The sequence below is a fragment of the Protopterus annectens genome, chromosome 3.part1 (genome assembly GCF_019279795.1).
Source record: "Protopterus annectens isolate FY-2018-M chromosome 3.part1, PAN1.0, whole genome shotgun sequence".
Classification (NCBI taxonomy): domain Eukaryota; kingdom Metazoa; phylum Chordata; order Ceratodontiformes; family Protopteridae; genus Protopterus; species Protopterus annectens.
In genome coordinates, this window is record NC_056732.1 from 426,923,562 (window position 1) to 426,937,378 (window position 13,817).

At 34.1% G+C, this 13,817-nt stretch overlaps 1 protein-coding gene across 1 annotated transcript in view; it reads right to left on the reverse strand.

The window, feature by feature from the left end:
• DPP6 (dipeptidyl peptidase like 6) overlaps window positions 1-13,817 on the reverse strand; it is a 2,722,860-nt gene that overhangs the window by 1,897,989 nt on the left and 811,054 nt on the right. Inside the window, exon 3 of the mRNA XM_044066886.1 lies at window positions 6,868-6,963. Coding sequence (XP_043922821.1) covers window positions 6,868-6,963 — 96 coding nt within the window. The remainder of the gene's footprint in view (window positions 1-6,867; window positions 6,964-13,817) is intronic.

Below are 13,817 nucleotides of genomic sequence, written 5' to 3' on the forward strand. Positions count from 1 at the left end.
ATGCCAAGCCTATATGGCATCCTCTGTTACCACACTGATGGATCTTTTGCACATCCACAAAACAAATAACATTATAAATAATCATTCTAAGGAAATTAACCTCATCTATGACATAAACAAGACATGTTGGAGGAGCATGTTTGCATCTGAAAAACTACCCTTTCTCTGTAACAATCTTCCCATCCATGTGAAGCAAAGCTCATCCCTTATAACTTGGATCAATGGGTGGGAAGCTATAACTTTACACCTGGTTTGACATCTATGCCTCTAATTCACAAGGGTAGCCTGTGAACACATATGTACATGCTTATAACATGACTGTAAAATTGCTTGTGGTATTGATGCATGTCAGAAATAGTTTGGTAAATTTGGGGCAAGCTATGCTAGGGCTGGTAGCCTAGTAACCATCTATGAAAGTATAAAGTACATGCTGTAGACAGTACTAAGGAGAGTAACAAATGCGCCAAAAATGGACATGATAGCGAATTACACATTGGCAAGAAGGTGCTCAAGAGAACAATTAGGTTACAACAGAAAACATGTTGTCCCAGTCTCCTTCAATAAACACACCACACCAAATGATGTTTGACATTTTTTATTAAATTCCCATAAACATAACTTTATTGACCAATATTTTAATTTGTTAATCACAGTATAAGCATCCATACAACTGTTAATTAGGGCAGTGTGACCTCGCTCACCCTGACCAAATAAGCAATAACCAGTGTCCTTACCTCTGCTCGCTTATTTTTACTTATCAAGCAGGGTACTATCACTCACTTTCATTCCCCACTTAGTGAATTAAACATCCAACCACTTTTACTATGGTGGCATGGCCTCACTCACCCTAACCAAATAAGCACCATACTTACCTCTGCTCTCTTACTTTTCCTTAATAAGTAGTGTCCAATCGCTCACGTTCATTTCCAAACTAATTGAAAGGAACATCTAACAGCAGAGGAGGAACAGAGGAAGGACAAGCCTGCTCCTCTTCTCCACCTACCCAAACTTATAAAATAACCACACAATCCCCAATGTTTCAAAAAACATGGAGAGAGTGCAGGTAACAAGTTCACACCAAAATAGGATTCCTTACTCAGTTACACTCACATAAAACCCATTAAGCCACTCCTAACATTTACGTCATTTCCTCCCACTCCCCATTGTTTCCCATTTAACCCCTTCATGCCCCCACTACCCTCTTAATTCCCATTACTATTTCTACCTATCCCACACCTGATGTCCCTGGACAAATTGGTTTGTTACCAAACCACATTTCTAAAAAAATGTAAAGGATAAAGCTTTAATCAATTAAGGTTAATAGTATACTGAATGAAGTATGTCATATGTTAACTGTTGGGTTATGTAAAAACTAGATATGCATATTATTTCTCTGCTAAACATTCAAGATTTAACATATCTACAATGTCTGTAAGCACAAACTTTCTGGCCTCATTACATCTTATGGAGGTTTGGGAAAGATGTGTTTGGGTACAGCTATATTATTACATAATTGTAACACAGTTATAATTTGTCAAGTTGTTGTCCTTCTTGGCAGGTGACTTATTCTTGTTATACGTCTATTTAACAGACTTATAGTTTGGCATTGCTTTTTGCATAAACTAATATTAATGAGAGGAGTCCACTTATTCCATATGTTTCAGTCAATAAGAATGTAACAATTATTTGTGATTTTAACTGTAATCAACATACAAATGGGGGAAAAATAGGCACTGACATATATGCTTGTAGAAAACATATGCAATACAGCAGATTATTATTAAGAAAGGGCAGACCATATTCTTTTAAAAGAAATACACTTTGCACAGAAATTGATGAGGTTCTTCTTTCCAAAATTTGAAGGAAGAAAAGAGTGACTTTTTCCAACGTGTTTTTCTGACCGTTTGGCAACGTGGTCAAGAATTGAGCAGATTTATTTATTGACTGATTGACTGATTGATTTATTTACTTACTTACATACTTTATTTATTTATTTACTTATTTATTTGTTTGCTTGTTTCCATTTATTTACCTGGAAAGTCCAACTTGGTTGTTAAAACCCCTTTTCATTGGAGGCCCAGGAAGAAAAGCTTCAACATTTTTATATTCATTAGCTTATTCAAGCCTATAGCTCCCTCTTCACATGCTTCTAGTTAACACCCACAGCTCCTTATGCCATCTAAGGCCTTTCTTGGGTCTGGCTTTTTGACTAAGTGACTTACTAGCTTATAAAGGGCAGGATTAGAAAGGACAATGATTTATCAATAAAATGACAATAAGATTTTTATTCTAGGAAGTCCTGAAGTAGAAAAGCCTTGATTATCTTATACTTGTAAAGCTAATTTTTCAAAAAATGATTTGGAAGACAAGGATATGTGCAGTCTGTAAGAGGTGGAACATTCTATACCTCATAGGTGTCAGCGAGTTAATAAACAAAGTAGTACATTAGGACAAATATATATGCATTGGATAACAACTTCCATAATTTTACAAAGATTAAAAATCAAAGTTTTAATGTAAACAATGTAAAAAACTCCAATTGTTTTACAAATAAAGCTCCAATAGGTTTTCACATTACACATTTATCAAAAGAGTAAGAAAACAGTAGGATAACAACAGGAGTAACCAGGAGTCTATCCATGTGGGAAGATTGTAAAACACTGGAATAAGTATGATGTCCGTATTAAATAATATACTTCCCAAATGGCAGTTTTATGGAATAATTTCTCTATGAGACTTTTTTCATAACCTAGGAAATTTGGTGGATTCAGTATAAATCTAAGTATGAAAAATAATTTTTCTTCTTCGAAAACTATTTTTAGGAATCAAGGAAGTCTGAAAACATTTCATTCTTTAAACACAATAAAGTTGTTTTGATTATTTTTTGTCATTATTTTGACTGCCAGTTCATTTCAGTTTCGATTAACTTCAGTACCACTGATACTTGCACATAAGTATCAGTTGAAAATTTATTTTGTTGATGAAATTTGAAACTTCATTAATGTAATTATTTTTGAGGTTGAGATTGTAAAGTGAATCCTATTAAGTGAGGTATTTTGCATTGTGATAGTGTTGATGGAAGATTAGGTTTGAAAACTGTTTTTTATTGGCATCCTTACATACTCTTTGTCTTCTTTTTAAGATTTGTCAGTAGCATAGCTGTGAGAGGGACAACTGTCACTGGCACAAAGTGTTGGGTGGAATATTATCAGACGATCCCAATCTCTCTTTAAAAATCAAAACATTCTAGGTTTGGTTCTTGGCTGGCTCTCCATTGTAAGAATTGAAAGAACCTGCAGAATACTGGAATAAATTAAAAATAAATGGAAGAAACTGGAATAAATGTTTTTTATCTTTTAATTACCCAAAAATCTGCTGAACAGGTGCCAGTCTCTCCTTTATGTTCCAAATCTCCTTGTACCTTTCAGAATAAAAGTCTGCATACACTACAGTTTGGTCAAGAATGTTTTATTATGTGCAGTGTTGGTACATGTCAACAATATCCATATCAAATCTTACTGTCTCAAATAACAGTGCTGAAAAACTGAAATAAACTGAATTATAATGTCCATAGTTTCTGTACTCATTATATTCAGAATTATTTCTTTTCTACTGAATGATATGATTAATATTCTGGAAAGCTAAATATTTGACCTGACTTATGAACTCACTCTCAAATGTCTGTACCAAACTTCTGCGGACTGCACTGCAATGACTTTTTGCATATCAATCCAAACTAACTAACTGCCTGTGTCTGAAGTCTCTATCCTTAAAATACTAAAACCCTGTACATTTCTTGCAAGTTCTACATGCCTCTTTAACCTTGGTTCTCAAATCTTGTACCATCTAAACAAGATCAGTTTTACTCAATGTACTCAACATTTTGTTATCACATTTCATTCTTATCTGAAGGTTATTTCTCTGAGCTCATTTGTATCCTTCAATGAAACATCCCTTTCTATTTAAACTGCATGTAAAATGTTAAATGGATATATGTGTCTGCTTTAATATGGCTGCATTTGTCGGCCTATGCAAAGAGAATATTGTATCTATGTCTAACAAACTACGTTTAAATGAAACCTAATCTTACATTGATATTCAATTTGCGGACAAACTTGAGTATTGTAGTGTACCGTGTGAGGTTGAAACTGTAGCAACTGCATGCTACATTTTACATTGTACAAGCTACAATTTAAAAATTCATTTTTTTAACTAAAACCTGAGCAGTGCAGAGCTACATGCAGGCAGTGTATAAACTGTATCAAATATTTGCTACATTATTAGAAAACAATTTACTACAATTTAAAAGAAGAAAGTGTTTTTTGAATAAAATATGTTGAAGGAGGGGTTGGGGGCAAGGCACAAAGATGGTACCTTAATGGCTGGGACAGGAGACAGTGGGATGTGTTGTGCATCTGGACACCTGACTGGTGTGCCAATAGAATGAATGTCCTTTTTTTTTTTGACTCTTCAATGGATGAGCTGGGAGGGGGCAAAGGTCTAGTGTAATGAGATGATCCCTTGCAATTGTAGCAAATGGCTTAATACAGTGAAGTGCTTTATGAAGGGATGGGGTGGTGGTTCATTGTGCCTGCCGAGGGTGCTGGTTGAAAGAGCAACACTTCTGAGATTAACCATTGACTGACAGACATCTTATGTTCAATTGTGTTAGAAAATATATCCATTTTTCAACTGACATGCAAATATTGTATACACAATGTTGATATTATGATACTTTTGAACCAAATCACTTTCAGAATAAGATCCATTTGTGGAAACTTAGTATTACAGGTGTCTTTCCTATTAGGAAAGATTAGTATGAGAGCATTATGTATCAGTGCTTTAATGATAAACCATGACTTGACAAAACCTTTACTGTTAGAACTGCCATTACTGAAAGGTAATACAGATTTAGGAATGATTTTGAACTTTGAGATTTTTTATGGAGATAAAAAACTGCCAGTTGAAGGACAAATAAGATATAAAGAGTTGTCTGAATGATTATGCATAATTTGTACTGCTGACTAAACGATTTTCACAGTTCTTTGTATTGTAGTCAACTTCATGTCATTTAGATATAATGTTAAAGACATTTTCATTTTCCCCACTTTCAAACTATTACTCTTGATACGACTTCAGATGGCGTGTATTCTAATGTAAAAATTCAGAACACAGATTTTATAGATAGAATATTAGTCTGCTCGTCATAAATACTATGGAAAAATTATTGTGTGGCATTATTATATAACTCACTATGTGATATGCAACACATTTTCCCTGTGACAAATTAATATTTATGGCATATGGGGTGAGCAAGTACTTTATTATTATACTAGTATACACTATTAATGTGATTTTACTTTTCTGTATATGTGTTCTTTTTCTTATATTTATATTGTTTGATTATTTTTAATAAAATCCCCCTACTCTTTTTAATAAAAGCAGTGGGATCTTTTATTTCTACCTGAGGAACAATCAACTCAGGCAAATGGGATCTGAGTTTAAAATCTTTTCCTAAAGATGGCACACTCAGAGGTGCAGTATCCCCCAATGTTGCACTGCAGTGTCAGTAATGGAAAATTAATCCAAGCACTAGGGATGGGAATAGAACCCACAGTCTTGTCTGTTACAACATGTTTCCAAAGTAACTTGATTTAGTAAACTAGCATACCACATGAGCCATCTATGTACAGATTCCTATAGAAGCAACACCATATCAGAGCAATATTGAATTAAACTACATATTTATTGTTTTCAGTTTTTAGGCATATTAAAAAAAAACAGTTTCACATCAGATTTTAAGTAGTACTTCAAGTTAAAGGCATTGCGTCATGCATAGTAACACACAATACTAATCAGGATAGGTTACCTGTCATCATGTTAAACCAAACAGCTTATACTAAAGATGCCATTACAAGCTAGCCAAACAAAAATGTCTACAATTATAACATACCAGCATCTTTACTGAACATATGTCCACATGGTCAGTCTTCACTTAATATATTGCAGTGGTGTTAACAATGCACAGAGAAATGGGAAAGGTAATGCTGATACTTGTTAGATAAATTACAACAAAATCCTCAGTTTCAATACATCTAACAGAATAACAGTAGGCTAGTGCCATTTACTTAAGCTGGGCTTCAAACTAACAGTTGAATGATTATCTGTTGTGACTGACTAAAAGCCTTATCCTTTTGCATTAAGTACACAATAACTTGAATCAGAAGGCCAGTCCCCAAGTATTTCTAATGGAAGTTTTTCATTTACATACATTTGTCAATATGTTGTCACCTTTCAGCTTTAATTCCTATTTGCATTTACTTCTAACAGTTCAGAGGACATCAACCAAACATTTATTGTCATCAGTCGTATTGTACTGTAAAGAAATCTGAAAGGCATTTTAAAGTTTTCTTTTTCTAAGCAAATTATGAGAGAGAAACGTGCTATGCTCAACATAAAAATGCATATGTTTGCAGTATATATTCTAATTATCTCTGCTCTAATTCTGTCCAGCTCAAAATCTTAAGTCGCTACTGTATGTCTCCACACGTGGCAAAAATGTGAAACGTATTATGATTAGCCACACTTCCACATTTCTCAGAATTTTCACAGTATTTCAAATTGAAGTACACATCACTCTCTTTGACATTGCAATGCTTCATTTCTATATACTGATCAAATGATTACCTGTCTGATGTTTAAAATGAATGCTGTACAGTCAAAATATGTCATTAATTTAATTAGTTCTAAAATGCTGCTGTTTGCAAGGAAGGGGCATGAAAAACCAGTAGACAGACAATAAAACATTCCATATCTATGAACTTCATTATTTATTTGCCTTAATATTATACATTAGAAAAAGCTCACCATTTATCCACTTTGCTTCTGGGTCATGGATCTGGAAATTGTCCGTAATATGTGCCAGTGTAACCTTCCCTTTCATCGACAGGCTGTTATCTTCCACTACAAAAAAATAAAGTATTAAAATGTACCTTGTTAACAAAGGGAATCAGTATAAATCTTTCTGCACACAATAATAATTTCTTAATCAAAATAAAGCTCAAAATAAATCATAGGTTGCACTTAATTTATTATTCAGTACATGCTGAAAACACAAAGGTCTGCTTTGAAAGGTTAATATCATACGATAGCCATTTCTGTAAGGAGTGCTTTCATTTCTTTGGTAATTTTAGGGGAATGCATTTACATACATACTAGTCTTCATCTTTAGACTGAATATACAAATAAGTATTTTTATCCAATAAACTGCTGCTGATATTCAGATAGCCTCTATTACAGATTCACTATCAAATAAATTATGTTTTTACTAGTGCAATCCTGGATTAGCACAAGATGTGAAAGTTGCTCTACATGAAAATGTCTTAGAATAAATAATAAAGAACCACAATGCCTGCAGATGGAATACCATAAGGACTGTAATGAATGTTTGGTCAGGCAGGTCAAATGCATTGACTTCGAATCTGAACCCAGCTTTCTCTAGCAGTTTTATTGAATTTTGGAATATCCTTATTATGTCATTATTCATTAACCATAAAAAGTCATAATTTTCACATCTTGGATAAAAATGTTCAGTTAGCTGGTATATAATAACCATTTTGCCTGCAATGGTTCATCCTTTAATACTTTTCTGTATACTTCCTTCACTCACGACATTGTATACTGTTTCCATATGTACAGGTCACTATAATATATATTTGTTATAGCTTTTATCTTAGTGGTACGGCGGTAGCATTATTACCTCACAGCAAGAGGTTCTTCCGTTCGATTCTCAGCGTAGCTTGGGAGTGCCTTCTGTGTGGAGTCTGCATGTCCTCCCTGCAGTTGGGTAGCATTCGAAAGACATGCGTGCGTAAATGGGAGTGCCTTCGTTGAAGGTTGGGCGTCGAGCTGGCACCTCGGTATTTCATAAAAATCTACTGCCAATCATTAGCGGACCAGAGTTCCGCTGTGGCGACCCCTTACCAGGAAAAAGCCGAAAGACAAAGAAGAAGATAGCTTTTATCTCAGCAACACACTAAAAATTTAGTTTGGGGGTGTACCTCTAGAAGAATGGAAGCCTATATCTTTCAAACTCATATTTTGCATTATGATCTCTGAAGTATTTGCTTTTCTGGCTATGCATTCCTGTATGTCATAGCAAGTAATTCAGATAATTTTAACATAACAGTAGCTATTCAGACCACCATTTTCTAAACAAAATGTTAAAATGTTAAACTTCCATCTAAAACTTCTCTGCTTAACAAAAGTCAGACAAACACAAACAGTAAAACATTACTAGGCTCTAATCATGACTGCAAGTGTTCATTACTGGGTGCTATTAATGACTGCAAAGTGTTATTGAACATGGTTCTGTAAAAAATGTGATTATTTTTTTGGAATGTAATGCTAATCATTGATGATAAAAAAGTGCCAAAAGAATGAAATCTTTCAAGTGATTCATATACAGTAATATTTTTTTTCTGAGACATTATTGAACTAAGATGAAATAAACTTGTTGACTACTAATGTATGCTCCTATAAACAATCATATAACATCAACTGAAAGAGACTTCTTCATCCAGCCAAAGGTGCATAAATCACTAAAATGCAGTGTTCAACAGTGATTGGAGTAATATATTACAATTTCTAGTAAGCAGTAATATAACTAGTTACTTTTGCAAAATAGTAACTAATAGTAATATATTACTTCTTTTAGTAACTTAAATGTGCATTACTTTTCAGTTACTTTTGCTTAAAGCAGTGGTTCTCAATGTGGGCGATAGCGCCCCCTAAAGAGCAGTGGAAAACTTGTCGTGGCCCTGGATAGTATAGGTTCATAGGTTAGTACTAGGCTAACTGCCCTTGCGAGCCATTTTCAGCCTAGCCAATTATCCCTTGTGAGACTTGAACCCTGCACCTTGTGTTTGTAAGGCAAACATCTTAACCATTAGGCCACCCTCCAAAACGCAAAGTTGTGGGATCTTTTACATCCACCTAGGCTACCACCAACATAGGTTGATATGATCTCAGTTCAACATCTCATCTAGAGGACAACACCCTCGGAGAGCAGCACCCCCTAATGCTGCACTGTACCATCAGTAGTCCAATCACCTAGAGTGGAAAGAGAACCCACAGACTTCTAGCCTTCCAGCACCAAAGGCAAGTGTGTTATCTTTTGTGCCATTGATATTAACTATGGAAGATAATCAGATGTTAGGAGATAACAGATACTTTGAGGGGGCAATTTGGATAAAAAATTACAACATAATGCTGGCACAACTCATAGCATATAATATTCATAACAGATCCAGTCAAAATGATCCAATAATACACTGCTAAGTATCACGGCTCACACAAATAAAGATTTTGACTATTTATTTATTTATTATTTATTTATACTTAGCTAAATGCATTGTCTGTCAGAGTTTCTATGTGGGGAAGACGGACAGACAACTTAGAAAAAGAATATATGACCACAATTATTGTATTAAAAGAAGAGATCATAATAATGCATTATATAGACTCATACAAATGAACAATGATAATCATGTTTTCAAATTTGGAATTTTGGAACAGGTAAAGCCAAATATTAGGGGGGAACATCAAGGCAATTTTAGGGGAAAAAGAAGTTAAATGACAGCTTAAGTTAAATGCAGCCAAAGCCCCTGGCTTGAATGATTATATTTCTACTAAACCATTATTAGAAGTTAGATAGTACAACAGGTAGACACATACCAGTTCCTTATGACTATACTGGATATAATAGGGTTTTCTAATGATGTACATTGTAGTTTTGTTAGTAAAGAATATGTATATAACATAAAGTAAAGTTCATATATAAGTGGATTTATTTCATAAACAATATTGTGTTATATGCTGAAGATATGTTAGGAATTATAGAGATGGTTCATCTATTTAAGCATCTTATGAACACATAAGTACACTGGTTTTATATGTGAATAGGCTATGTAGCATCAGTATGAATATGTATTAGGCCATGAATATGTAATACGATGTGTTGAACTGATTGTCCATTCCCATTGGATAACTTATACTATTTAAATGATATGGATTACCACTATGGTGTTCTGATAAAGTCAACATGTGGTAGATGAAAGTGCTTAACCTATGTGGTTTGATTTTTTACGTTTTTTGTTTTTAAATAAATAGTCAAAATCTTTATTTGTGTGAGCCGTGATACTTAGCAATGCATTATTGGATCATTTTGACTGTTTCTAAGTTGGGGATACGCGGTTCCTGGTGTATTTTCAATTCATAATAGATCATTAGAATTAGTCTGGAGCAAAATTTATTTCATTTTTAGTACTGCAATGAATCGACAGCTAATGCTGACCAGACTCTGGCCCTGCCCTAGTACTGTGGGACTGTCACCCACTAAAACACCCCCTAACCCTGGGACAGTTCTAGCCTGCTAGAGATCATATCCTTACCTTGCCATATAATAAATGGCATTGGTTCTCCATACCGCCATCAGGCAGAATCAAACTCACCACTCTTCGGTTTAACACCCAACACCCCAACCCAGTGCAAAGCAGGACTTTTTGCTGGATCTATGACCAAAAAGTGGAACCAAATAAAACACCAAAAACACCCAAGATGATAGCAAAAAACACTGACACCACTGGAACCAAACAGCACTGCTGCTAACAGTCAGAAATGAAGTGAGTCACAACAAGGAAATGTAGCCGAAACTTTAATAACAAATACCCACAGTTGTGAGCTCTTTCTTGACTTCATCTGTTGGATGTAATAAAATGCTCAGCATAAATATAATCATTTCACATTATGTGATATAAAAATTGACCAATGGCATACAAAAGGCAGTTACCAAATGACGATATAACTCTTAATCATTACTTAAAAATAGCATTTCAAATATTAAAAATATGTTTGTGTGTGTGTGTGTGTGTGTGTGTGTGTGTGTGTGTGTGTGTGTGTGTGCGTGTGCGTGTGTGTGTATATATATATATATATAAATATTATATATATATTATATATATGTATATATATATATATATATATATATATATATATATATATATATATATATATATATATATATATATATATATATGTGCGTGTGTGTGAAAAAATGAATAGTAGATGTAAAATGTTGTTAAACTTCCATTGGTTTTAATTTTAATACTAATGAAATTGAACATGCTTCATTTAATTTAGGCCTTTCCAAAGCGTTTAATTTTAACTGCCATATCAATTCAGATTTAAGTAGGTGTTCATCAACTACTAAACTGCTCATATCTTTCTTAACCTGATCTAACACTGTAAATTTAAAAGCATGTAAGGGGTGGTCTAAGAAAAGGGCCTGAAAAGGGCATTGGTATTTCTGCTTTTTTTAATTTTCACTAGGTGTTCATATATTCTTTCTTTAAACTTCCTACATGTTTCCCGACATAAAAAGTCAGACAATGTTGGCAACTAGCCAGATAAACAACTTGGGTTGAGTCACAGTTAAAATACCCATTGATGCTATATTTGATACATCTAATAACCACACTTTCACCTACTAGGATATGTTTACAATAAGAATAACCTCACTTAGCCATCCGCATTTTATGACATGATCTCTTCTTGTCTTTTTTCCTCCAAAAGTGCTTTAAAGGACCTATCCTTCTTATATACAACCAAAGGTCCATTCCCCAAAACTTTCAGGATTTTGTAATCGGAGGAGAAAATACACCAGTTGTTCTTAATGTGATCAAAAATGCACCACTATCTATAGAAAAAACAGTAATAAAAGTCATGGTTTAATTACTGTCTACTATTTCCTTCCCACGAATCCTAGGCAAAACCAGTAAAATAAAAGCTGTGTCCCCTTCATTCAAATTATTCTCAGCAAGGTCTGGTAACTTCAGTAAGGGGGTATTTACACCATTAAAACGCTTTAGAAGTACCTTGTTTTTAATTTCTGTAAGAACGTTGAAGAAAGTTTAAAGGGTAACCACCTTTACAAAACATATCTAACAAGATGTTACATTCCCTATCAAATACTTCATTCTTAGTGATCATCCTCACTAACCTCACCAGTTGCCCCTTGACTACCACCCTCTTTTGATGCTTAGGGTGTCAACTGGTAAAGTAAAGATATACATTTCAAAATGTTTTTCTATATAAATTGGAACTAAAACATCTGTGGACCTTATTCTTACACAGTTTTACATCTAAAAAATAAATACATTCAGCATCATAAACAAATGGAACTTTTAAAAAGTCAGTGGAACTATTTATATATTCAATGAATTATTTTAAGCGGTCTTCCATATCCATCCATAAAACACAAATATCATCCAGATAATGGGTACAATAAGACAATCCATATCCATCCATAAAACACAAATATCATCCAGATAATGGGTACAATAAGACGAACAACCACTGTAAATACTGTTTAACACAAATTTATACTCCCATTGTGCCATCACCAGGTTTGCAAAACTGGGGACACAGGCCCCCCCCATTGCCACACCAGCCACTTGTTTAAACAATTGCCCTTCAAAAAATAGGAAATTGTTAGTTAATACAATCTCCATAAGGCTTGTAACCATGTCAGTTTTATCTGTCTCCATCCTACTAATATCAAACAAGACTTTCTAAAAACATCTCAGCCGCATGTTGTAGAGTATAACAGAATATAAATTATTCACATCGCTAGTCACAAAAAAAAAAAAAAAACAGTTTTCATCATATGCAGCAGTATTAATTTTACTTAAAATGCCATGAATCATGAGAAATGTGTAATATTTGACCAATAAAGTCCTTTAACTGATGGTCCAAAATTTTTGCAATATAACGTGTTTAGGACCTGTTAGCATGAACAATAGGTCGGGGGAGGTGTCAGTCATTTACATATGAATTTTAGGAATCTCAAAGATTCCAGCAATGACCGGCTGATTGTTTTCCATAAATATGTAGTCATCTTGAATATTATGCCCCTGCATAAGCATTTCGAATAACGCCATATCAATCATGGCATAAGCTATATTCAGCTCATTGCGTGAAACCTTGACATATGTTTCGCTTAATACCAGGGCAGTCATTCTGTTGTTAGATTGAATGAAGCATGTTCAATTTCATCAGTATTAAAATTAAAACAATTGGAGGTTTAACAACATTTTACATCTAGTATGCAGTTTTGCACACATACATATATATATATTTATATTCATATTTATACATCTTTTTAATAGTGATGTGAATGCTATTTTTAAGTAATGTTTAAGAGTGTTATTGCTATATGATATCTGCCCTTTGTATGCCATTGGTCAATTTTTATATCACGACATGAAATGATTGTATTTATACAAGCATTTTATGACAGCCAAAAGTTGTGATGAAGTCCCTTAATGGGAAGAAAGCGCTCAACAACTGTGGGTATTTGTTATTAAAGTTTCAACAACATATCCTTGTTGTGGCCCACTTCACTTCTGACTGTTAGCAGCAGTGCTGTTTGGTTCCAGTGGTGTCATTGTTTTTTATCATCCTCTTGGGTGTTTTTGGATCTATGATTAACCAACTTTTGTTCTGACAATTTTTTGTTATGCTCTATTTAAATTCTTTTCGGGTTTCGATTTTTAGTTGCTGAAAATAGATGTGATGGGTTTTTATAGGTCTTGTGCTGCTGGCTATATATGGTTTGGTTTAATTATTATTTGTGAGACTCTAGCTCTAAAGACTAGTTGTCATCTTCTCCTTTTGGCTGCTCCTGTTAGGAGTCACCATGGCAGATCATCGGTCCACAGAAAAATTGGCAGTTGAGTTGCCAGCCCAGCACCCAACCT